This window comes from Anguilla anguilla, chromosome 13, assembly GCF_013347855.1.
Source record: "Anguilla anguilla isolate fAngAng1 chromosome 13, fAngAng1.pri, whole genome shotgun sequence".
Lineage (NCBI taxonomy): Eukaryota > Metazoa > Chordata > Actinopteri > Anguilliformes > Anguillidae > Anguilla > Anguilla anguilla.
This window is the reverse complement of record NC_049213.1, coordinates 5,614,020-5,640,099: the sequence shown is the minus strand read 5'-3', so window position 1 is coordinate 5,640,099 and position 26,080 is coordinate 5,614,020. Positions and strand designations below refer to the sequence as shown.

The window sequence follows — 26,080 nt, the reverse complement described above, 5'->3', positions numbered from 1 at the left end:
GCTGTACCAGCATCCCTCCTGTCAGTACTGACCAGCTGTACCAGCATCCCTCCTGTCAGTACTGACCAGCTGTACCAGCATCCCTCCTGTCAGTACTGACCGGCTGTACCAGCATCCCTCCTGTCAGTACTGACCGGCTGTACTAACAGCATCCCTCCTGTCAGTACTGACCAGCTGCACTACCAGCATCCCTCCTGTCAGTACTGACCAGCTGTACCAGCATCCCTCCTGTCAGTACTGACCGGCTGTACTAACAGCATCCCTCCTGCCAGTACTGACCAGCTGCACTACCAGCATCCCTCCTGTCAGTACTGACCAGCTGTACCAGCATCCCTCCTGTCAGTACTGACCGGCTGTACTAACAGCATCCCTCCTGCCAGTACTGACCGGCTGTACTAACAGCATCCCTCCTGTGAGTACTGACCAGTTGTACTAACAGCATCCCTCCTGTCAGTACTGACTGGCTGTACCAGCATCACTCCTGACAGTACTGACCAGCTATACCAGTATACCTTCTGTCAGTACTGACCGGCTGCACAAACGGCATCCCCCAGTCAGTACTGACTGGCTGTACCAACAGCATCCCTCCTGTCAGTACTGACCGGTTGTACCAGCAGCAACCCTCCTGCCAGTACTGACCGGCTGTACTAACAGCATCCCTCCTGTCAGTACTCACTGGCTGTACCAGCATCCCTCCTGTCAGTACTGACCGGCTGTACTAACAGCATCTCTCCTGTCAGTACTGACTGGCTGTACTAACAGTATCCCTCCTGTCAGTACTGAATGGCTGTACCAGCATCCCTCCTGTCAGTACTGACTGGCTGTACCAGCATCCCCCTGTCAGTACTGACCAGCTGTACTAACAGCATCCCTCCTGTCAGTACTGACCAGCTATACTAACAGCATCCCTCCTGTCAGTACTGACCAGCTGCACTACCAGCATCCCTCCTGTCAGTACTGACCAGCTGTACCAACAGCATCCCTCCTGTCAGTACTGACCAGCTGTACTACCTGCATCCCTCCTGTCAGTACTGACCAGCTATACTAACAGCATCCCTCCTGTCAGTACTGACCAGCTGTACTACCAGCATCCCTCCTGTCAGTACTGACCAGCTGTACCAACAGCATCCCTCCTGTCAGTACTGACCAACTGTACTACCTGCATCCCTCCTGTCAGTACTGACCAGCTGCACTACCAGCATCCCTCCTGTCAGTACTGACCAGCTGTACCAACAGCATCCCTCCTGTCAGTACTGACCAGCTGTACTACCTGCATCCCTCCTGTCAGTACTGACCAGCTGTACCAACAACATCACTCCTGCCAGCACTGATCAGCTGTAGTAGTCATGTCCCCATGGTAACCAACAGCAAAATGCCCCACTAAGGAAAACCAATGCGTATTCAGGTTCAGTCAACAGATTAGAAGGAACCTTTTGATAAAATCTGACGGTGGGAAACACTGCCCCTGTAGGCACCGAGTGCACTGATCCCTGTGACTATGAGGCTGCTGGGGGACCCGGCTGGGGGGGTGGGGGGTTTTTCAGTAACTCTTGGGACAGGTGATTTTAGAAACATGATGACCAATACTGACACTCACACATGAATGGAGATAACTGCTAACACTATGTAACAGAGGTAAACCGGGATCCAGCAACAGAAATGATCAGGGATCTGGTCAGAGAGCTTTCCTGGGATCTAGTCACACAGATCTGTTACAGACACAGAGGCAGAGATCATCAGTGCTTGGGTACTGATTTCTGATTCTACACACCATAAGAAACAAATGGAAGAACAAAGATGAGACAAACGTCTGAACTCAATAATAGCCTTCAACTTGGGCCCGTATTACATCAACATTTGTCCTTAACTTTGACTTGAAAGTAAACACAAGTGCTCCATTATTTCCTCAGGATCTCAGTGTGGTGAATAAGTTGTAGCGCTTGCTGAATTTTTGCGACGAGAAAAATAATTCTTGCTTTTAATCACCGGTCAAAGTTAAGGACGAATGTTGACTGAATCGCAGCCTGAGAGCACTTTCAATTCCTTCAGCAGGATGTTTTCGACAGACAGGAAGGAGAGGCAGCAGTTTAGGCATCCAGGCACTGGACAGCGGACTGGACAGAGACCTGTTTGTCGACATGCATGCGCCGATCTTTTCACCGAACCGGTCCGACCAGGAGCGGGGCGGGTCGGCGTGAAAAGCCGTCGGGGCGGAGGAGTTTCGGTCCAGAACCTTCACAATGAAGGGGAGAAACCCGAGCCCCCTTTTCAGATTCATAACGGCAACCTTTCATCGCATACCTGTGGCGACAGATGGAATAATACGCCTTGCCGCTCAGCGCTAGACAGAGAACAATAGCCCTTCTGTGGCGGCGAATATAATCCTGCGCTTTTCACTGCCGTGCTGAGCGCCGAGCGGCACAAAGTTAAAGAAAACCTAATCTGCTAATCCAGAGAGCGGGACGGAAAAAACCGCACATTTACCAGGATAAACACAGACGCAAAGCCGCAAATGCAAAAAAGAAAGACACACGACATTCCCACGCGATTCTACGACGCCGTCGCGCTCGCTCTGCTGAGAAACGCGCGGACAAACCCGCAGGCGCGCAACCGCGAAAGGACGACGAAACTTGTGAGAAGCAGCGGCGCACTGTGCTGCCACAGCACTGCGCGTCTGCCGGAACGCAAGGCAACTGACCGAGGGGAGGAGAGGAGAGGAGAGGAAATATTTACGCTTGGAGTCCTTGACCGTTTTCAGCGCGGACTGCAGTCGCTCCAACATGGCTCTGCGTGCGCGAGTGCGTGCCAGCTCCAGTCCCGAATCCAAAGCCCAAACAAGCCCAGTCTTTCAGCGCCCGAGACTAAATGCATGGGAGTCTACTTCAGGGGAAATAAAACCACGAAGAAATCCGGCATATCTCTCTGTCTCTCTTCTTCTTCTTCCTCTCTCCTGGAGAGCGGGGTTGACTGTGGCAAGCAGTATTATAAACTGAGAGAGAGAGAGAGAGAGAGAGAGAGACAGAGAGCTAGAGAGAGAGAGAGAGAGAGAGAGACGGGGGCAGAGCGAGACAGAGAGAGATTGAGGGAGGGAGAGAGAGAGAGACAGAGCGAGAATGAGTGAGGGAGGGAGAGAGGGAGAGAGACAGAGTGAGAGAGAGAGAGTGAGGGAGGGAGAGAGGGAGAGAGAGAGCTTTAATCTACAGCGGCACTAAACAGAATCTCTTCACTGCGGACGGAGGGGGCGGGGTTAGGCTAAGGGGGGGGGGCTGTAGTGCAGGGGGGGGATAGACAGAAAAAAACATGTAATGTGGGAGGAGGGAACTGGAGGGAGTTGCTCTAATAGGGAGAAGGGGGGGGGGGAGGAGGGGGGCAGAGTCACAGAGAAAGCATTTTAATTAGGGAGAAAGCTACAGCAAGAAAGATGTCCAGGACAGGAGGAGTGTGTGTGTGTCTGTGTGTGTGTGTTTGAGTACAAATATGGGGGTGAGGTGCAGCAGGAAGAGATAAAAACAGAGATGAAGAAATGGAGAGAGAGACAAAGAGCCAGACACAGATGGAGAGAGAGAGAGAGAGAGAGAGAGAGAATTGCAGATTCCCCTTTCATGCTCCTTCCATGACCCAAAATAGTGACATTTTGCGGATGTGATTAACAGTGCCCTGGAGGGGAATATATTGATATGTACTATATTGAATATATTGAGGAAAAATATTGATGTCATAGCCACATCATATTAATTAGTGGGAACGTGATCATCATGGGCACAACTTATTATTGCACGGTCAGAAAATCCTTAACTAATGGCCACAACGTATTTCAAGATCCTTCATTCGTGTATAACAGCTCACTGTATCCGGAGTGACACTGTGCTCAGTGTGAAACAGAGCCCACTGCAAAGATTCACGTCAAACAGATGCATTACAGCACTCAGCTCATCAATATTAGTTTGCTTCATGCTGAATAATCTTATCCACCATTACAAATGTGCTTCCATCTATTTTTATGAAGCACACACATACACGCTCAAACTAAAACACACACACTCTGACACACAGACAGCTCTGGGGACCCCAGCAGACCAAGGGCCGGGGACCCCAGAGAGACTCTGCGTTCAGACACTGGGGCCCTCCAGGGCTGGAGTTAAACCTGCAGACACTGCGGCCCTCCAGGACTGGAGTTAAACCTGCAGCCACTGTGGCCCTCCAGGACTGGAGTTAAACCTGCAGACTCTGCGGCCCTCCAGGACTGGAGTTAAACCTGCAGACACTGCGGCCCTCCAGTACTGGAGTTAAACCTGCAGACACTGCGGCCCTCCAGGACTGGAGTTAAACCTGCAGACACTGCGGCCCTCCAGTACTGGAGTTAAACCTGCAGACACTGCGGCCCTCCAGGACTGGAGTTAAACCTGCAGACTCTGCGGCCCTCCAGGACTGGAGTTAAACCTGCAGACACTGCGGCCCTCCAGTACTGGAGTTAAACCTGCAGACACTGCGGCCCTCCAGGACTGGAGTTAAACCTGCAGACACTGCGGCCCTCCAGTACTGGAGTTAAACCTGCAGACACTGCGGCCCTCCAGGACTGGAGTTAAACCTGCAGACACTGCGGCCCTCCAGGACTGGAGTTAAACCTGCAGACACTGCGGCCCTCCAGTACTGGAGTTAAACCTGCAGACACTGCGGCCCTCCAGGACTGGAGTTAAACCTGCAGACACTGCGGCCCTCCAGGGCTGGAGTTAAACCTGCAGACACTGTGGCCCTCCAGGACTGGAGTTAAACCTGCAGACACTGCGGCCCTCCAGGACTGGAGTTAAACCAGCAGACACTGCGGCCCTCCAGGGCTGGAGTTAAACCTGCAGACACTGTGGCCCTCCAGGACTGGAGTTAAACCTGCAGACACTGCGGCCCTTCAGGACTGGAGTTAAACCTGCAGACACTGCGGCCCTCCAGGACTGGAGTTAAACCTGCAGACTATGCGGCCCTCCAGGACTGGAGTTAAACCTGCAGACACTGTGGCCCTCCAGGACTGGAGTTTGTCACGCCCCGGGAGTAGAGCATATTCATCACCCCTTAGTGACAGATTTGTCCAACCCCAAATTGATCTGTCTCCTGTCCTGTACATACATAAACCTAAAAGATTTGGCCAATATTAATATGAGGCAACTGAAATACTACATTTATACTACACGTATGCTAACTGTGCTGTAAGTTTCACTACTTTCTCTACACACAGCGAGACCTCTAATTCAGCCTTCACCTCTGTGTGACAGACAGAAGGACACTGAGCTGAATGAGGTCATCAACAGCTCAGGTTAGAAGCAGGAAATGGGGCCAGGCCCACCTGAATTATTGCACAGCCCTGAAGGTCTAAACAACCAACAGCAAACGCTTCAGCAACGTTGGGGTAACATTCCGGCCAGATTCTCTGCTGGCTGCAGCATGTCTAAATGTCACAGAAACATGCTTGGGGCATTTTGCATACAGACAAACTGGCATTATCCAATTAAGGTTATCGTTCAGTCATGAAACAAGCGCAAATCCACAATAGCTGCGACCGCACACGCGCATGCATCCATGTGTGCATGCATCCACACACACACCCCCTCACACAAACATGTGACCTCTTCTTTGGCTCATGACCAACCTTTCCACAAAATCTTGTGCAAATCTGTGAATCTATTCGGGAGTTATGCGCCTTTTTGTGAAAAACCACGCCCATCGCCACGCCCCCTCTTGGGAAATCGGCCTTGAAAGTTACTCAGCTCTACCTTCGGTCATGGCCATCGCCATGCCAAATTTCAGCCTCCTGGGGCGAAAACTGTGGCCGCTACGGGGTGGGACACTTTTTGCGGACCAACCGACCGACCGACCGACCAACAGACAGAGCTATAGAGCTGCGGTCGCAGCTAAAAACATCATGAGGGACAGGAGTCAGTGACATTTTGTGAATGTTCTATGTTCAGGTATTTGAACATCATTAAAAAAACCTTCCCAATAAGATAAAAAAAATGGATGACCATTCATGTTAAACTTAAATAATGGCACCGAACATGGGGCTGAACATATCCAGTGCCCACCCTGATTTGGAATGTCTGCACCCATGCACATGCGTGAACCCCCACTGCTAATTTGGGAGAGTGTACCACCCGGTTCTCCTCCAAAACATGGTGTCCCCGGCCTGCTTCTCTTCACAGCGCTGGCTAAAGCTAAGCTCCGAGTTGGAGGAACACCTTTCATGTGCGGCTTTGGCATGCAGTTCGCAGGCACCCAATCGACCAGCAGGGGTCACTAGATAGCAAATGAACACAAACCCTTAACCGATTGATAACGAACCCTACGGCTCATCCATGCACCACAGCGTGGTGCCTTAGCCGAATGAGCCACCCAGTGGCTAAAAAATTTTTTTTAACTTAAATAACAAAACAGAAGAACTTTCCAAGACACTCCCGTAATGTGAAATGTGACAGAAAAACAAGATTCAAAGGACGCCCAGAAGATGGGATTAGTCTTTACTCAAGAAGCTGGGAGTAGTCTTTACTCTAGAAGATGGGATTAGTCTTTACTCCAAAAGCTGGGAGTAGTCTTTCCTTCAAAAGCTGGGAGTAGTCTTTAAGAAACTAGGAGTAGTCTTTACTCCAAAAGATGGGATTAGTCTTTAAGAAACTGGGAGTAGTCTTTACTCCATTAGTTTCCAAGAAAAGGATCTGTCATCTGAAGGCTCACTGGCCGAGCAGCCTCCTGCACTTGAAGCCCCGCCTACATGATTCATCATGAAATCATGATCCCCAGCCAGACTCCACTCACCTCGGCCATTCTCCACATCCTGGGACGCAATGACGAAACCAAACCCCTCGCCTGGCCTCCTCCGCAGTTCCACCTCGAAGGCCCGGGACAGCACCGGGCTTCGCCCGTCCTCGGGGCCCCTGGCCCCCGCGCCCAGAGGCCCTGCGGCCGCGCCCCTCTCGGCCGGCCCGCCCCCGTCCTCCACCCCCAGCCAATCCCGGGGCTCCAGGGTGAGAGTGACGGGTACCGAGTCCAGGAAGCTGGTGCTCTGCACCAGGGCGGGGGGGTCCAGGGCGGGGGAGGGAGGTGTGAGGGTGGTGTGGGGAGGGACCAGGGCGTCGGAAGGAGGGGACGAGCCTTCGGAGGTGAGGGAGAGCAGGGGGGGCCGGAGAAGAGGGGGGGGAGTCTGTTTGGAGGAGTTAGGGGAGATGGGCGAGGACAGTAAACCTATGGGGAGGGAGAGGGAGGGGAGGGGGAGGGAGAGAGGAAAGGTTAAAAAATAGAGTCAGAGAGAGGGAAGAAGAGGGGCGAGAGAGAGACAGAGGGAGAGGGGGAAAGAGAAGAGAGAGAGGAAAGGGGGAAAAAGTTTCAGAGATGGAGAGAGGAAGAGAGGGAGGAAGAGGAGAAAAGAGAGAGGGAGAGAGGGAGACAAAGACAGAGGGATTATTTTTGAGCAGTGATAATGACGCACAGTAGTAACCTAGCTTCATCGCAACCCCAGTCCATAAGCTTATCGAATTTAATTATGTTACCCCACGTGTGGCTAAGCCATGTTCTAACACTTTCCACTGTGTACATATCACTTTATTCAAAAGCAATTCATACAGTACGCACAAAGTAAATGAAAACTGATTGTGACTTTAAGGCTATCAGCAATTCAGTAAGTGTTTTTGCCATATCTGGTTTTGCTGGTGATTCTCACCCCCTCGATAGACCAGCAGAACCACTTCTCCTTGTTTGGTATGCTCCTGCAGCACTCTTTGGACCTAAACCAAAAACACAACGGACCCACAATGACCATAAGTACTGCACAGCACCCCCAAATACTGCACATCACCTATGTCCAAGTTTCTGGATGTTCTCTGAACATTATTCGATTGGAACATCTTTCTGTTATTTTGACAGAAGTTGTTCAATACAATAAAATGCTCTATCTGAGGAATACTTCAACTAAATTTCATCTCACAGACAAAGGAGGATATAACCATAATCTTCCCCGGTGCTCGGGGAAATGTTTGTGATAGCATGGAATGAAAAGAACACGTAGGGAACGCATTTAGAAATGCAAATTCACAAAGGTCTTACTTGAGCTAATATTTACAGCATACTACACTCTACAATGCAGAGCTGTGTTAGAATGGACTGCGCGTTCTGTGAGTTGTTATACTGGCTCTGTAGCTCTCTGCTTGACCCTAGATGTCCTGTTTGTTTTGAACACAAGGAATAAAGCAGGATAACTGATTAACTACCGTCACACAATCCAACTGAAAACATAATGTGGATACATTTCACTTTGAGGTGGACAAATTACCTAGGCATACCTTGCCTATGTTTGATCTTTAGTTTGTCAACTATGCACCATTCCTTTCAGTATTTTAACTAACATTACACACGATTGTTGAATTAATTAACACAGACCTCATACGTCACTTGTTCTATACACTTTAAAATCAAACAGCCCATTTAAACGGCTTTGAAGATGCCCTATGCCCTCTACCCAAGCCTCTTGCCCAGGTTTGCTAATAATCACAAAGGTTTCTTTGAAAGTATCTATGTCCTTTTTCTCCCCAGTTTCAGTGGCTGATTTAAACACACCCCCCACCCCACCCCACCCCTGCTGGGACCGAGCCCTGTCCGAATCTGTGCAGAGAACCAGCTCAGCAGCCCTCTCAGCACCCCGAGGGGCCCCCATCATTTAACCTCACATTCACATTTTGTTGCAGCTGGCTTACTGCCACCTACAGGCCAACCGGGTCACCTTCAGAAAAGTGATATTTAATCTGAACGAGGTTCACTTAACACAGCCACTGGGGACGCGCAAGCCAGTGCATTCCTAGTGCCGGTCCCAAGCCCGGATAAAATGGGGAGGATTGCGGCAGGAAGGGCATCCGGCGTAAAAACATATGCCAAATAAAATGTGGCGACCCCTAACGGGAACAGCCGAAAGAAGAAGAAGAAGAATCTGAATGAGGTTCACTTGTTAAATTAAAGGACCAGTACAAATATAACACGAAAAGCAACTGAATGCTGAGTGAAGGTATCTGCAGTGAACTGCAGTGAGCGGAGAGCGGCTGCATAGACACTACAGTCCAAAGGGTCCAGTTTTATGAATGAAGAGCTGGGGTGGGACCAGGCTAGCCTGCTAATCCAGCGCTAAAACCCAGGATTCAGCCAATCAGCTAAAACATGAGCTTCAGTCAAAGCTTGCATTTGAATCGGGTGTGTTAGTAGTGGGAAGGATGAAAGAAAGAGGATTTAATCAAAATTCATGCTTAAATTTGACTAATAACAAAAAAGAATATAATCTTTTCTTTTCCTTGCAAACACAGTTTGGCACAGCGATCACTAAACCAACTCGTCAAACGAAGTTTGTGAAGAAAAAGTAGCAACACTTGCAGTTACTTCTAAGCAAAAGAGAAGGATAAATGTTGATTGAGTACAGGCTACCAGCTCTTTACAGATAAGACTGGGGCCAGCTGCTGTACTTCTTCTAGGTTTGCGTCCTGGAATCTGGTCATGGAGAGCAACAGGGTCTGCTGGGGTCCCCAGCCCTGGTCCTGGAGAGACGCAGGGTCTGCTGGGGTCACCGGCTGGGTGTTCACCACCTTAAAATTGGCAACTTATTCTGATCCAAGAAACCAGGTGAGGTTTGCATAATAAACTGCTGTAATTGGTCAGTTAAGAGGTGAGTTTGTTATCTGCTGTAATTGGTCAGTTAAGTGCTGACAGTGGATGGACTGACTGTAGAGCAGCACAATTACCTGTGTACGATAATTACGATAATAGGCTATAAACGTACTTTTAAGAGTAATGATGAACGGATGTTCTTAAAATGTCAACAGGGGCTATTCTTCTTGAGAGAGCTAAGAATACTGCAGGTGTAGTAGGCTGTTCTACAGGCCTTTTTACATCTGCTTTATTGAAGCAGTTCTCAGGGAGAATCAGGGAGAATAAAGCAAGTATGACCCCACACACCCACTCTGCTGAGTATAAATAAACTTCTCCCCTCAAGGTGAAGATTCCTCCCCCTGTCGCTGAACACCAAGAGGGCTGTGTCCACTTTTGTCCCTACATCAGACTCCTAAATGATACGAACAACTGAATATTGTGATCTTTATAACATATTCTTTTGCATTGCTCTTTTACTCTATTATTTTACAAACTTTTTATATATTTTTAACTTTGTCTGTGTTGTCTTGATTGTGCTGAATGTTTCAGCAGCATCACACAGGAAGTTCTTTACAAGGAAAATAAAGTATTTCAAATTTAAATTACCCGCTGTAATAAGCTGCTGTAATTGGTCAGTTAAGAGCTGAGTGAGTTATCTGCTGTAATAAGTTGCTGTAATTGGTCAATTAAGAGCTGAGTCAGTTACCCATTGTAATATACTGCTCTACTTGGTCAGTTAAGAGTTGAGTCAGTTATCTGCTGTAATAAACTGCTGTAATTGGTCAGTTAAGAGCTGAGTGAGTTATCTGCTGTAATAAGTTGCTGTAATTGGTCAATTAAGAGCTGAGTCAGTTACCCATTGTAATATACTGCTCTACTTGGTCAGTTAAGAGTCGAGTCAGTTATCTGCTGTAATAAACTGCTGTAATTGGTCAGTTAAGAGCTGAGTGAGTTATCTGCTGTAATAAGTTGCTGTAATTGGTCAATTAAGAGCTGAGTCAGTTACCCATTGTAATATACTGCTCTACTTGGTCAGTTAAGAGTCGAGTCAGTTATCTGCTGTAATAAACTTCTGTAATTGGTCAGTTAAGAGCTGAGTGAGTTATCTGCTGTAATAAGTTGCTGTAATTGGTCAATTAAGAGCTGAGTCAGTTACCCATTGTAATATACTGCTCTACTTGGTCAGTTAAGAGTCGAGTCAGTTATCTTCTGTAATAAACTGCTGTAATTGGTCAGTTAAGAGCTGAGTCAGTTATCTGCTGTAATAATCTGCTGTAATTGGCCAATTGGCCAGACCAGAGTCTTGAGGTACTTCCTGCTGTAACACTACAGTAACGATAAGCACTGTACCTGGGCAAAGCTGAGGCTCTGAACGTCTGCGCCGTTGATCTTGATGATGGCGTCCCCTGCCTGCAGGGAGGGGCACTGCCGCCTGTCCCACACCCTCTTAACCAGCGCCAGGTGGCCTCCCTGCCCCCCCGCCGTAACACTGAAGCCCATACCGCCGCCCCCCTCGCTCCTCCCCAGCGCAACCGGCACCAACTCCCCCCCTACCCCGGCCCCGGCCCCACCCCCGCCCATCGCCCCCGGCGACGGCACGCCCCCGGGGCTGGCCCCGCCCCCGGTCCTGCCGCCGTTGTTGTTGTTGTTGCCGGGGCAGCCGTTGAAGCTGCAGGGCGGGGCGTCGGGGGGCGGGGCCGTGAGCAGGGGGGCGGGCTGGAGCTGGAGGAGGCGGGAGTGGGCCCCGCCCGGGGAGGTTCCCACTTCGGGCTGCGGGAGGGGCAGCTTGGAGATGGGCAGCGTGGCAGCGGACAGGTCACTCTCCGATGATTTGGGGGTGTGGTGCAGAGGGGGCGGCGGCGCCGGGAGGGAGTTGTTGTTGTGGTTACGGATCAGCGAGGCCCTGCGTGGACAGGCAGACAGACAGGCAGACAGACAGACATGCAGACAGACAGACAGATGAGATAAAGAGTAGAACAGAGCAAGCCCATTACACATCTGATCTGAATCTGAATCTGAATCTGCATCTGAATCGGGTGTATTGGCCAAACATGCTTGTTACACATGTAAGGAATTTGACTCCGGTTCACAGTAACTCACACTCACACTGTACATACATTCAACAATGTCAACAACAACAATGACAAACAACAACAAGCGTAGGTTTTACCTACAGTAAACAATAGTGAATGCATTTTAGTGCTTTTTTTTCTACTTTAACGTGTTCACCATTTGCTTCTGTAAAGATGCGGCAGTATATTAAAATACATCATGCCAATGGAGCATTTTACACTGAGGTGAATGGAGAGGAGAGCCCTGTATTTAACACTGCATTAAGCCAAGGGCATGATGGGGGCAGGAAAAATGTTTACACGCAATGCCGTGGGGGCTGCACGACTGCAGAGGCAAAAACCAACAAAACCGAATGGTTTTGAATAAAAGGCATCAAAAGAGCCAGAGAGAAAGAGGATAGTGTGTGAGAGAAAGAAAGCGTGTGTGTGTGTGTGTGAGAGAGAGAAAGAAAGTGTGTGTGTGTGTGTGTGAGAGAGAGACAGTGTGTGTGTGTGTGAGAGAGAAAGAAAGTGTGTGTGTGTGTGAGAGAGAGAGACAGTGTGTGTGTGTGTGTGAGAGAAAGAAAGTGTGTGTGTGTGTGTGAGAGAGAGACAGTGTGTGTGTGTGTGTGTGAGAGAAAGAAAGTGTGTGTGTGTGTGAGAGAGAAAGAAAGCGTGAGTGTGAGTGTGAGAGAGAGAGAGAGAGAGAGAGAGAGAGGCTTAGATGGTTTTTGGTACTTTCTGCTCTACGAGATTAGGAAAGCCCTTTCTTCGGCCATTTTAAGCACTCTCCATATCCGTGCATGATGCTGGCTGTGGGGCTTATCACAGCGTGTTTTTGTCCTTGGTAAGCTGCATGTTTTTCCACTGATTTCTTTTACAGTGTTGCTACCTCGCACCGCGGGCTTTGTTCCTCCAGCGGCTCTGATATGCGATTCACGCGGTAACCAAGGGCGGACACGGTGGCATAGTGGTTAGCACTGTCGCCTCACAGCAAGAAGGTCGTGGGTTCGAATCTCGGCTTGCGGCCTTTCTGTGCAGAGTTTGCATGTTCTCGTGGGTTTACTCCGGTTTCCTCCCACACTCAAAGACATGCATGTTGGGTGCGCTCCTGCAGGTGCCCTTGACCAAGGCACTTGCCTCAGAACTGGAGTTGGTCCCCGGGCACAGCACAAGAGAGGCAGCTGCCCACTGCTCCTAGGTAACTAAGGATGGGTCAAATGCAGAGGACAAATTACCCCACGGGGTTCAATAAATATATCTTCTTTATCTTCTTCAAGGCCTCCTTGTACTGTAAGTCACCCTCAGATAAAAGCGCTCGCCAAATTAATAACATGAATTAAGGCTGGGACTTCGGACTGGAGGAGACGGCAAAGAGGACAGAAGAGAAGGGCAAAGAGGACAAAGAGGACAGAAGAGCAGGGCCGAACGGGGATGGCGAGACTGGCGTCGCGCGGGGGCTCCCAAAATCGCGTCGAGAACAAGCGGCAACGACAGCGGCGCCTGTTCGCACCGTCTTATAGCATTATAAAGCATGATCATCAGGGTCATCAGACCATCAACGCCCCCCTCCCGACCCCCCCAACCCCACTCCCCCCTCCTTCCAGGATTTCTATAACTACCCAACTGAATGCATTCAGTAATATAAGACACACGATAATAATAATCTTAATGCATATGGTTTGTACAGTGAAATTCCAAGAGCTCATCCCACAGTGCTTCAGAGGATTACATGCCAAAGAGGCCGAACTGACCGAAGTGTATTATTCATATAAAAGCTCACACATTCCCGTGTGAATATATGAGGTATTTATGAGCCTGAGTGACAGGTGACGGAGCTGGGTTACCTGAGGGAGCCGGTGCCGGAGATCGCCACGCTGGTGCCGTGATTGGGCAGGGACCGCTCGGGGGGCGGGGGAGGCGGGACGCCCTTGAGCGAGGAGGGCGGCGGCCGGACCGACCCGGAGGAGGGCAGCGGGACGCCCGTCCCGTTGGAGGGGTGCGGGTACGAGGGCGGGGCGTGGGGGGCGAGCGGGGCGGCGTTCCCGTTGGCGTCCAAACCCGAGCCCAGCAGCATGCCGGGATAGGGCGCGTCCGCGTGCGGCAGGACGCCGTTAAGGCCCAGGTGACCGGGTTGCATGCTGGGATAGGACGTGTCCATGTGCGGGAGGACGCCGTTAAGGCTCGGGTGGGCGGGCTGCTGACCCTGAGGCTGAGAGGTGGCGAGGGGAGGGGCGGGCTCCCGCGTGTCCATGGCGATGGCGTGGGGCTGCTTGGGGCAGCCGTCGGGGTTGTAGAGCATGGGGTACCCCCGGCGCAGGACCACGTCCACGCTGTGCCCCACGGGGACTGACTTGAGCATCTCCACCACCTCCTTATGGGACATCCCCAGGACACAGGCGTCATTGATATAGACCAGGATGTCCGCTGGGGAGGCAGAGAGAAGCACACAATCAACAACTACAGAGAGAGAGAGAGAGAACCACACAATCAACAACTACAGAGAGAGAGAGAGAGAGAACCACACAATCAACAACTACAGAGAGAGAGAGAGAGAACCACACAATCAACAACTGCAGAGAGAGAGAGAGAGAGAGAGCCACACAATCAACAACTACAGAGAGACAGAGAGAGAGAGAACCACACAATCAACAACTACAGAGAGAGAGAGAGAACCACACAATCAACAACTACAGAGAGAGAGAGAACCACACAATCAACAACTACAGAGAGAGAGAGAGAACCACACAATCAACAACTACAGAGAGAGAGAGAGAGAACCACACAATCAACAACTACAGAGAGAGAGAGAGAGAACCACACAATCAACAACTACAGAGAGAGAGAGAGAGAACCACACAATCAACAACTACAGAGAGAGAGAGAGAACCACACAATCAACGACTACAGAGAGAGAGAGAACCACACAATCAACAACTACAGAGAGAGAGAGAGAGAACCACACAATCAACAACTACAGAGAGAGAGAATCACACAATCAACAACTGCAGAGAGAGAGAGAGAGAACCACACAATCAACAACTACAGAGAGAGAGAACCACACAATCAACAACTACAGAGAGAGAGAGAGAGAACCACACAATCAACAACTACAGAGAGAGAGAGAGAACCACACAATCAACAACTACAGAGAGAGAGAGAACCACACAATCAACAACTACAGAGAGAGAGAGAGAGAACCACACAATCAACAACTACAGAGAGAGAGAGAATCACACAATCAACAACTACAGAGAGAGAGAGAGAGAGAACCACACAATCAACAATTACAGAGAGACAGAGAGAGAGAACCACACAATCAACAACTACAGAGAGAGAGAGAGAGAGAGAACCACACAATCAACAACTGCAGAGAGAGAGAGAGAACCACACAATCAACAACTACAGAGAGAGAGAACCACACAATCAACAACTACAGAGAGAGAACCACACAATCAACAACTACAGAGAGAGAGAGAACCACACAATCAACAACTACAGAGAGAGAGAGAGAACCACACAATCAACAACTGCAGAGAGAGAGAGAGAACCACACAATCAACAACTACAGAGAGAGAGAACCACACAATCAACAACTACAGAGAGAGAGAACCACACAACCAACAACTACAGAGAGAGAGAGAGAACCACACAATCAACAACTGCAGAGAGAGAGAGAACCACACAATCAACAACTACAGAGAGAGAGAGAGAACCACACAATCAACAACTACAGAGAGAGAGAGAACCACACAATGAACAACTACAGAGAGAGAGAGAACCACACAATGAACAACTACAGAGAGAGAGAGAACCACACAATCAACAACTACAGAGAGAGAGAGAGAGAGAGAACCACACAATCAACAACTACAGAGAGAGGGAGAGAACCACACAATCAGCAACTACAGAGAGAGAGAACCACACAATCAACAACTACAGAGAGAGAGAGAGAGAACCACACAATCAACAACTGCAGAGAGAGAGAGAGAGAACCACACAATCAACAACTGCAGAGAGACAGAGAGAGAGAATGAGGGAGCTCTATTGTCCTATTTCCTATTTGGGGCCAGGCCAGTACACTGCTCCTACACTTCTCCATAATCTCACATCCCCTGATCTCCTGCACACTCTGCCCATCCACTCCTCCCCAACCAGTCTCTCACTCCCTGCAGTCTCTCTGGCAGTGTCTCTCTTTCTGTGCCTCTGTGTGTGTGTGTGTGTGTGTGTGAACGCTTGTGCATGCATGCATGTGCATCTGTGTGTGAGTGTGTGTGTGCATGTGGACATGCCTGAGTGTGTGTGCGTACGCGTGCGTGCACGCATGCGCAGCTGTGTGCGAGTGTGTGTGTGTGTGCATGTGCACATGCCTGGATGTGTGTGTTTGTGTGCGTGCACGTGCATGCATGTGCGCCTGTGTATGAGTGTGCGTCAGTGTGTGTGTGTGTGAGTGTGCGCACATTCATGCGCGCACGTGTGTGAGCTGGATTACATCTCGCAGCCCAATCAGGATTAGGGAGAGATTGCGATATTCCCACAATCACACGGCCCTAATCCAGCCAGGAGAAAAGCACTGAGAAAAAACTGAGAGATGGAGAGAGAGATGAACGGAGTGATGAAGGGAGAAAAGGGAGGAGAGCCAGTGTACTTTCCGCCCCTACGGCCTGTACGGGATGATCTCTGCCTGCCTTAATCCAGAGTGCAAAAAAAACAGGAAGAGGGTCCAAGGTCAAAGGTCAGGGCTCAGTGTGCAAGTCCTACATCACAGCTGCAGAAAACTGAGGATTCAGCAGCAGGAACAACAGAAACTCACTGGATTTCCACTATCCACTAGCGGTGGAAGCACTATCCACTAGCTTCCACTATCACCCAGTAAATGTGAGAAGCATAATTTACCATTAAAGCAAAATTTAAATATTAACACTGAAATTGAACTTTTGAGAAAACAGAAATGAAAGAGTGACAAGTAACGACTGGTATATTCAGATCTTGGAGTTATGCATATTCAAAGATAGAAATCATTTCAAATCATAGATATCTAATTGTTGTTTTTAAATTAAATATTTAAAAAATGTTCGGCTTTTTAAGGGTTCCACTGAAGTGGACAGCTCAGCAAGAAGGTCCCAGGTTCGAAACCCAACTAGGGCCTTTTAGTGTGGAATTTGTATGTCCCTAGGCTGATTGGAGAGTCTAAATCTCCCATGTGTATGAGTGAGTGGTGTGTGTGCCCTGCAATGGATTGGCTAACTATCCAGGGTGTACTCCTGCCTCTCATACAATGCATGCTGGGATATGCTCCTTGTGATCTTAAAAACATCCTTCAAATAACTCATTTTAATTTGGGCATACCATGTACTGAGTTGAGCCTCACTTACATAACAAGTTGTCATCCTGGAACTGAAATGTAAGTGGGTAATGCAATAAAACAATTTTTTAAACCTTTGTATGTAGGTGCTGTGTACTCTATTGTGTTCCTTGTGGTGCCTGTGTGTTTAGAATGGGGGTTGGTACCTGCGTTGAATGTGAGCTGTATTGTGCCTGTGTTCAGTGTGGAGACCACTGTGTCTGTGTTGAGTGCAGGGGGCACTGCGCCTCTGTTCAGTGTACAGGGGGCACTGTGCTTGTATTGCGTGTGGAGGGCACTGTACTTGTGTTGACTACAGGAAGTACTGCAGCTGTGTTTAGTATGTAGAGGTTACTGTATCTGTGTTAAATGTGAGGTGTACTGTACCTGTGTTGCATGAGAAGGGTAGTGTACCTGTGCAGAGTGTGGGGAGTACTGTGCCGATGTTGATTGTAGGGGTACTGTGCCTGTGTTGAGTGTGGGGGTACTATACCTGTGTTGAGTGTGGAGGTTACTGTACCTGTGTTGAGTATGGGGAGTACTGTGACTGTGTTCAGTGTAGGTGGGTACAGTACCTGTGTTGAGTGCTGGGGGTACTGTACCTGTGTTGTTTGTGGGGGGTACTGTACCTGTGTTGAGTGAGGAGGGTACTGTACCTGTGTTTAGTATGGGGAGTACTGTACCAGTGTTGCATGTAGGGGGTACTGTACCTGTGTTGTTTGTGGGGGGTACTGTACCTGTGTTGAGTACGGAGGGTACTGTACCTGTATTAAATGTGGGGGGTACTGTACCTGTGTTGTGTGGGGAGTACTGTACCTGTGTTGAGTGTGGGGGGTACTGTACCTGTGTTGAGTGCAGGGGGTACTGTACCTGTGTTGAGTACGGAGGGTACTGTACCTGTATTAAATGTGGGGGGTACTGTACCTGTGTTGAGTGTGGGGGGTACTGTACCTGTGTTGAGTGCAGGGGGTACTGTACCTGTGTTGAGTGCGGGGGGGTACTGTACCTGTGTTGGGTGCAGGGGGTACTGTACTTGTGTTGAGTGTGGGGAGTACTGTATCGGTGTTGAGTCGGGGGGGTGCAGTACCTGTGTTGAGTGCAGGGGGACCCCCTGGGGTGACACTGTACACCTGCAGGAACTCCCGGGGCCTGCTGCCCCCTACGATGTTGAATCCAAAGCCGCGAGGTCCCTTAGAGAGCCGCGTGTGTATGGAGTACCCCTTCAGCTCGCTGGGCTGGTCTGTGAACGCTGGCACTGAGAGAGGACAGGAAGAAGGGATCAGCTTCACAGGGAGAGAAAGAGAGAGCAAGCAGCCAAAACCGCGTTTTTCAAGCTCACTTTCTGGTCTTGCTGAAGGACGTTGCTCACTATCCACCAGTACGCTTGGCTTCAGTATTAGGTGTGTCAGCCACACATTTCAGTGTAAGTCCGTGGTCTCAAACTCGTTGTCATGGAGGGCCATGTGAATGCAGGTTTTCATTCCAACCAATCAATGCTGCCTTAATTGAGTCCAATTACTCATTCAGCCATATGCATTTAACGGAATTGAAGCACAGAATATAAGTACATTTTTATTTAGACAATGCGGGTCACCATAGTGGACGACCTGGACTCGGCTGGACTTCATGCCCATATAAGGGCCCCCCTTTTCCCTACTGTGCAGTCTCTGGGTCCAATTTTTTACAACATGGCAGCACCCACAAACTGCACTTCCCTAGCTTCAAAACGCTTTTCACCAAGCCCATGGAGAGTCAGTGGGTGACATCAGAGTGACTTGGTCCATATTTGTTCTACAGTTTATGAGAGAGAGCAGCTACAATATAATCATTACTATTACATTTATCAACATTATTATGATATTACACTTAGGTCAGCAGTTTAGTATAGTGTAGTATGTGGGTAAGAAACTGGTCTTTCATTCCTGGATAGCCATTGTACCCTTGAGCAAGGTACTTAACCTGCATTGCTCCAGTATGTCCAGCTATATAAATAGATAGCTATGTAAAAGTTGTGTAAAACACTGGATAAGAGAGTCTGCTAAATGCCAGTAATGTAATAATTGTTGTAATGTTCACAAATATTATTCTGATTTTATAGTTGCCATTATATTCACCTAAGCATGTTTATAATTTGGATATATTATAGTTCATATTGGGCAGTGGGTATCACCGTCGCCTCACAGCAAGAGGGTTGTGGGTTCGAATCTCGGCTTGGGGCCTTTCTGTGTGGAGTTTTCATGTTCTCCCCGTGTCCGCGTGGGTTTCCTCCGGGTACTCCGGTTTCCTCCCACAATCCAAAGACATGCAGGTATGCTAATTTGAGACTAAATTGCCCATAGGTATGAGTGTGTGAGTGAATGGCGTGTGTGCCCAGCGATAGACTGGCGGCCTGTCCAGGGTGTATTCCTGCCTCTCGCCCAATGCATGCTGGGATAGGCTTCAGCACCCCCACGACCCTACCCAGGATAAGCGGCTATAGATAACGGATGGATAATTCATATTGTATGTCTTCTACATGCTTTAGCAGAAAGACAAAGGTAAGTAGCAAGAGAGAGAAATTGAAAGAGAAAGTGTGTGTGACTGTCTGTGAGTGAGAGAGTGAAAGATATAGAGACAGAGATTTACAGCAAATGGCAATGTAAACACAGACAGGATAGAAGGACAGATGCAGATACTGTAGAGAGAAACTTCCACAATGATTTTTACTGCTCTGTTTCCAGCTGAATTTCTATTACATCTGAGCTGGTAACTTCTGTATTCGTCTGTGTCTATTTTTAACTGAATCCAAATAGTGCACCTTGGGAACTTTAATGAATGAACTGAGCTGAACTGAATTGAATGCACAGAATCAAAGCAGGGAGAGCGATTGGCTTGACTGAAATCATCAAACAAAGAATCTTCAGCACCCCCTGCTGTCCATTGTGAGACAGTGCCACGATCCTCACTGCATTCAACTGCTGAATCACAACAAAAATTTGGCAGATGACAGCTTTTTTAACATGGATAATAATCGCTCTTATCACCACATCAGGGACAGAAGTGTGGAATTCCAAAGAGCTATTTGCATGCTGTTTCATATCTCAGCAGAATGCTTTTTTTTGGAACATTTTTAAACAGCACCCTCTAGTGTTGCGAGGGATACTTTTCTGTGGACCCCAGATAGCACAGTCCCTGAACACCACCCGCTAAAGTTTCTTAACGTGTGGTGAACCTTCGTGAGTTACATGACTCACGTGACGTGGTGCTAATCCTTTCAGTAAAGGCTCGGCATGGCTAGCGCAAGCTAGCACTGAGCACGTCAAGAATAAGTTAGCATTGAGCACAGCTCGCCCAAGCTAGCACTGAGCAAGGCCAGTTTATGCTAGCACTGTGTACAGCTAGCCCAAGCTAGTACTGGACATCAGCTGGACCAAGAGAGGGATGAGAGAGGGAACAACTGAGAGAAAAAAAGAGGTGAGAGAAGAGAGGGATGAGAGAATAGAGGGTCAGAAAATAGAGGAGTGGCAGAATGAGAGAATGAAGGTATTAGAAAGAATGACAGAATAGAAGGATGAAAGAATAGAGGAGTAAGAGAATGATGGTATGAGAAACAACTGAGAATAGAAAGATAAGAAAAAAGGGATGAGATGAAAGGGTGTGAGTGAGAGAGTGTGGTGCTTCTTGGTCACACTTGAGAGATCTTTTGGGTGGAAAATGACATACATGTATTTTAATATTTCAGAGTATGCTGCCACAGGATTGGATGCAGTGGACCACATCTGAAGCATTCACTCAAAACATCTTCGGTTGTGAAGCTTTAGTCATTTCTATAAAAACTGAGAGGTAATGGAATGAATGTCACCATAACACAGAGTCCATAGGCAGGTGAACCTTGAAGACCCTGTGTTTACATGAAGCTATTCGCTATGTCACAATATTACAATCATATTATTTATCAACGACCGAGAAAGAGAGAGAAACACACACACATACACATTCACACACACACATTCACACACATGTGCGCACACACATACACAGACACAGACACAGACACACACACACACACACTCACACAAACACACACACACACACACACACACACGCACATACACTCACACAAACACACACACACACTCACAAACACAATCTCACACAAGCACATACATGCATGCACGCACACACACACACACGCACGAACACGCACACACACGCACAAGCACACACACACACGCACGAACACACACACACACACACACACACACACACGCACAAGCACACACACATGCACACATAAGCACACACCCACTCTCACAGACACATTCACGCACACTCCCACACACACACAGTCTCACACACACACACACACACAGGGTTTGTGAGTGTGAGAATGATAAAGTGAGACTCACACTCTGTCTTGCTGACAGCCTCCCTGCTCTGAGTTCGCGGGTCCAGCCAGCTGGTGGTCTTTGAGTTGTGACTGTAAAGCAGAACCAGAGTGTGGTGTTTTCATCATATAAGGAACATACACTACCATACTCATCCTTACTCTGATGAGGAACATGCACTACCATACTCATCCTCACTCTGATCAAAAACATGTACTACCATACTCATCCTCACTGTGATCAGGAACATGCACTACCATACTCATCCTCACTCTGATCAGGAACATGCACTACCATACTCATCCTCACTATGATCAGGAACATGCACTACCATACTCATCCTCACTGAGAAAATGAATCCACACAAGGGTTAGGGTAAGGATTAGGGTTCGGGTTAAGGCTTAGGTGTACTCACTCGATGTTGAAGGGTGATGGGTAAGGATTAGGATTAGGATTGCAGGTTAGGTGTACTCACTCAATGTAGTATGGCTCCCCTGACTCGCTGAAGGCCAGTTCCCAGTTTTCGGGGAGCCCCCCTCTCCCACCGTTGCTGCTCCCCCCATTCTCCAAGGCACTGCCGTCCCCCCCACTGGAGTCGCGGGACTGGCTGGGGGAGAGCGTTGGGGGAGGGGCACTGCTGGCCCCCACAGAACCACCTCAAACAAAACAAGACCAGGTCAAAACCTAGTATGTGGCTGGACCTAACACACTTCATCCGGCCGACCAATGGTGTAACTTCATAACTCGGCCGACCAATGGTGTAACTTCATCACTCGGTCAGTCAGTCACAGACATTCGCGTTCCTAGGGCTGGCCCCGCTGTTGCGGTCCAGCCAAAAATGACAAAACTGCAAGATCTGCTCAGGAGAAAATCTTACAACGTCCATTTCCACGTGGTTTATTTGCATGCACTGTCACTAAGCATTCAGATGTACTGTCAGTGTCTCATTACTCAACAAGAAATAAAGTTGGTTTAAAACCACTATAAAATTAAGTTAATGTCAGTAAACTGAAAAAAATTTAAAAAAACTGATGACAATACATGCTTTATTCGTGAACATGGTTTGGTGAGTTCAGTATTCTCCAGGTTTAAGTTGTCAAACTTTGTGAAGAAAAAAATGTGCACACACCTCCCATAATTCCTAGCTTTCAATATTTAATATCACCCTTATTATCACCTGCACATCACCTCAATCACCTGAGCTTTTAATAATAACAATAATAATAATGAATTATTTTTTATAGTGCTTCTCAAAGTGCTCAAAGATGCTTTTATGAGAAAATCAAATAAAGTACAAAATCAAAAAAGGGAATAAAGCCAAGAAGAAAAAAAGGTTGGACAGCAATGCAAAGATAACAATAGTGCATATCAATAAATGTGAGCAAAAGTAAGCATGGGCTCTAAAACAACACTTAGGTTGTGGATGCGGGCGGATGGGTGGTCTATGGAATCATGTGGAGGGAGAAATTTTCAGTGGATTGGATGTGGGATTTGGGGCCAATTATGGTTCATTTAGATTTTTCACAGTTCAGTTTGAGAATGTTGGATTTCATCCAAGATCATACGTTAGTGAAGGCAGTTTGTGAGTATACTGTATGAACAGGGTGTACTGAGGAAGGGCATGGCACTCTGTGATGGGCACTTGGCCTGACTCATGTCATGACAGCACTTTCCTCACGTTGATCTCATCTCCCCCTACAGGCCACAGCACATTACTGCAGTCTGTTCAACACGCTGATTATTAAAATGGTGCTGTTCTGTGCATGACTTCATTAATGAAGTTCAGTTCTCCAATGCACCATTTAAACATTAAATTACACAAATGTATCCAACGCCATGAATCCCATTCAATATGATGACATATAGGTCATAATTCTGATACTAATTCATTCTGCAAGGGTTTCATTTAGTGTAACAATACAATGATCTCTTGTTCAGCATCTACATTCAAGCAATGCTAATGCAAAGGCCATACACATATTAAAACTGTAATTAAAATGGCCTTTCTCCATTTTCTTTCACAGACTGATGCAGAGATATGAATGCATCTATTTTTAGACTGAAATAAGAGGAAGGATAGTAAAGAGCGAAATAAGAGGGAAGTCTGTAAAGACTGAAATAAGAAGGAGACTTAAATAAGAGGGAGGTCTGAAAAGACTTAAATAAGAGGGAGGTCTGTAAAGACTGAAATAAGAGGGAGACTGAAATAAGAGGGAGGACAGTAATGACTGAAATAAGAGGGAGGTCTGTAAAGACTGAAATAAGAGGGAAGTCTGTAAAGACTGAAATAAGAAGGAGACTTAAATAAGAGGGAGGTCTGGAAAGACTTAAATAAGAGGGAGGTCTGTAAAAACTGAAATAAGAGGGAGACTGAAATAAGAGGGAGGTCTGTAATGACTGAGAAAAGAAGGAGGTCAGTAAAGACTGAAATAAGATGGTGGTCTGTAAAGACTGAAATAAGAGGGGGTCTATAAAGACTGAAATAAGAGAGAGGTCTGTAAAGACTGAAATAAGATGGAGGTCTGTAAAGACTGAAATAAGAGGGAGGTCTGTAAAGACTGAAATAAGAGGGATGTCTGTAAAGACTGAAATAAGAGGGAGGTCTGTAAAGACTTAAATAAGAGGAAGACTGAAATAAGAGGGAAGTCTGTAAAGACTTAAATAAGAGGAAGACTGAAATAAGAGGGAGGTCTGTAAAGACTGAAATAAGAGGGAGGTCTGTAAAGACTGAGATAAGAGGGAGGTCTGGAAAGACTTAAATAAGATGGAGGTCTGTAAAGACTGAAATAAGAGGGAGGTCTATAAAGACTGAAATAAGAGAGAGGTCTGTAAAGACTGAAATAAGATGGAGGTCTGTAAAGACTGAAATAAGAGGGAGGACAGTAAAGACTGAAATAAGAGGGAGGACTGTAAAGACTGAAATAAGAGGGAGGACAGTAAAGACTTAAATAAGATGGAGGTCTGTAAAGACTGAAATAAGAGGGAGGTCTATAAAGACTGAAATAAGAGAGAGGTCTGTAAAGACTGAAATAAGATGGAGGTCTGTAAAGACTGAAATAAGAGGGAGGACAGTAAAGACTGAAATAAGAGGGAGGACTGTAAAGACTGAAATAAGAGGGAGGTCTGTAAAGACTGAAATAAGAGGGAGGTCTGTAAAGACTGAAATAAGAGGGAGGACTGTAAAGACTGAAATAAGAGGGAGGACAGTAAAGACTGAAATAAGAGGGAGGACAGTAAAGACTGAAATAAGAGGGAGGACTGTAAAGACTGAAATAAGAGGGAGGACTGTAAAGACTGAAATAAGAGGGAGGACTGTAAAGACTGAAATAAGAGGGAGGACTGTAAAGACTGAAATAAGAGGGAGGTCTATAAAGACTGAAATAAGAGGGAGGTCTATGAAGACTGAAATAAGAGGGAGGTCTGTAAAGACTGAAATAAGATGGAGGTCTGTAAAGACTGAAATAAGAGGGAGGACAGTAAAGACAGTTACGACTGAAATAAGAGAGAGGACTGTAAAGACTGAAATAAAATGGAGGACTGTAAAGCTTGGAACAGTGCCTGAGCAGGGCGAGGCCCGTGAAGAGGCTTTACCTGAGAGGCCGGAGTCTTCCTCGCTGTTCTCCCCCTCCTCCGCTGCCTTCTCCAGGTTGCTTAGCGACTTGCTCCGGGTGCGGAAGTTTCGCAGCAGGTTGCGGTGCTCCTGGTAGGTGATGGGGGGACTGTCGGGGCCAATGTGCACCGGCCGTGGGGTGCCATAGTAGTTCCCTAAAGAAGGGAACACAGGGCGACCGTACGGTTACTGTAAAGGACTTTCCTTTACTTTACCCAGAGCCTGCCTCCCATTAAACTGCCTGTCTGAATGCTAATCAAGCAGGAATTAATACCACAGATTGGAGCATTTTGATTGGAAGGAAGATCATGAATATTTATTAAGAAGAGCAGTTGAAGATGGATCACTGCTGGCTTGTATGGCTCCACAGTCGTGTCCTAATCAAAGAGGGTATGAGACGGGTGGACAGATGGTTAACCCCTTCACGCAAGCCGCCTAGTGGCCAGTGTGCCTAGATTGCTCAACTGAGACATTCACTGCAACCAAACTATGAGCTGAAAACAGAAACTTGTAATTCCCACTTGAAAATAGTTGATTTGTAGTGCAATACATGATTATGTTGTGATTTACAGCAATGCGTAATTTTGACATTTTGGCCAGATTTGGACACACTGGGTACACTGTTTACTTTTTGCTTCATAAATCTTTAGTCGTTCTACATATCCACCCTTAGGTTTTACGCACTTGTTGTCAAGGAGTATTTGATTCAGGACATAGTTTAACGTGTTTTATATATAGGATCTATCAGTATTTCATTGCAAACTGACTTGCCTAGACAATTGCATTTGTGGCACTTTATTTCTTCCTAAATTATGAATATGAACTAATCCAAGGTAATATTGTAAATGGTACAAATGACTTGCTTCATCGAAGCCATTTTTCAAGTCACTGTGAGGCTCACTGAATTGCAAAAGATGTCAACAAAATGAACTTTATATGGTTGACTCTGCCTGCAATAGAATGGCTTTTTATGATAAATCAGCACAAATTGTACATTTTATCCTGCATAATTATTCTGCAATTGGCAGGCTATTCATTATAG

The 26,080-nt window shown here is 47.4% G+C and overlaps 1 protein-coding gene across 4 annotated transcripts in view; it reads right to left on the bottom strand.

Annotated features, from left to right (window-relative positions):
• The window catches only part of LOC118211048 (membrane-associated guanylate kinase, WW and PDZ domain-containing protein 1), an 84,826-nt gene that overhangs the window by 18,379 nt on the left and 40,367 nt on the right, over positions 1 to 26,080 (bottom strand). For all 4 annotated transcript variants that reach the window (XM_035387786.1, XM_035387785.1, XM_035387787.1 and 1 more), the window contains exons 5-12: positions 25,020 to 25,193; positions 21,904 to 22,084; positions 21,450 to 21,520; positions 18,149 to 18,316; positions 13,565 to 14,144; positions 11,017 to 11,569; positions 7,700 to 7,763; positions 6,799 to 7,224 (exon numbers count right to left, since the gene is read on the bottom strand). In XM_035387786.1, coding sequence (XP_035243677.1) covers positions 6,799 to 7,224; positions 7,700 to 7,763; positions 11,017 to 11,569; positions 13,565 to 14,144; positions 18,149 to 18,316; positions 21,450 to 21,520; positions 21,904 to 22,084; positions 25,020 to 25,193 — 2,217 coding nt within the window. The remainder of the gene's footprint in view (positions 1 to 6,798; positions 7,225 to 7,699; positions 7,764 to 11,016; positions 11,570 to 13,564; positions 14,145 to 18,148; positions 18,317 to 21,449; positions 21,521 to 21,903; positions 22,085 to 25,019; positions 25,194 to 26,080) is intronic.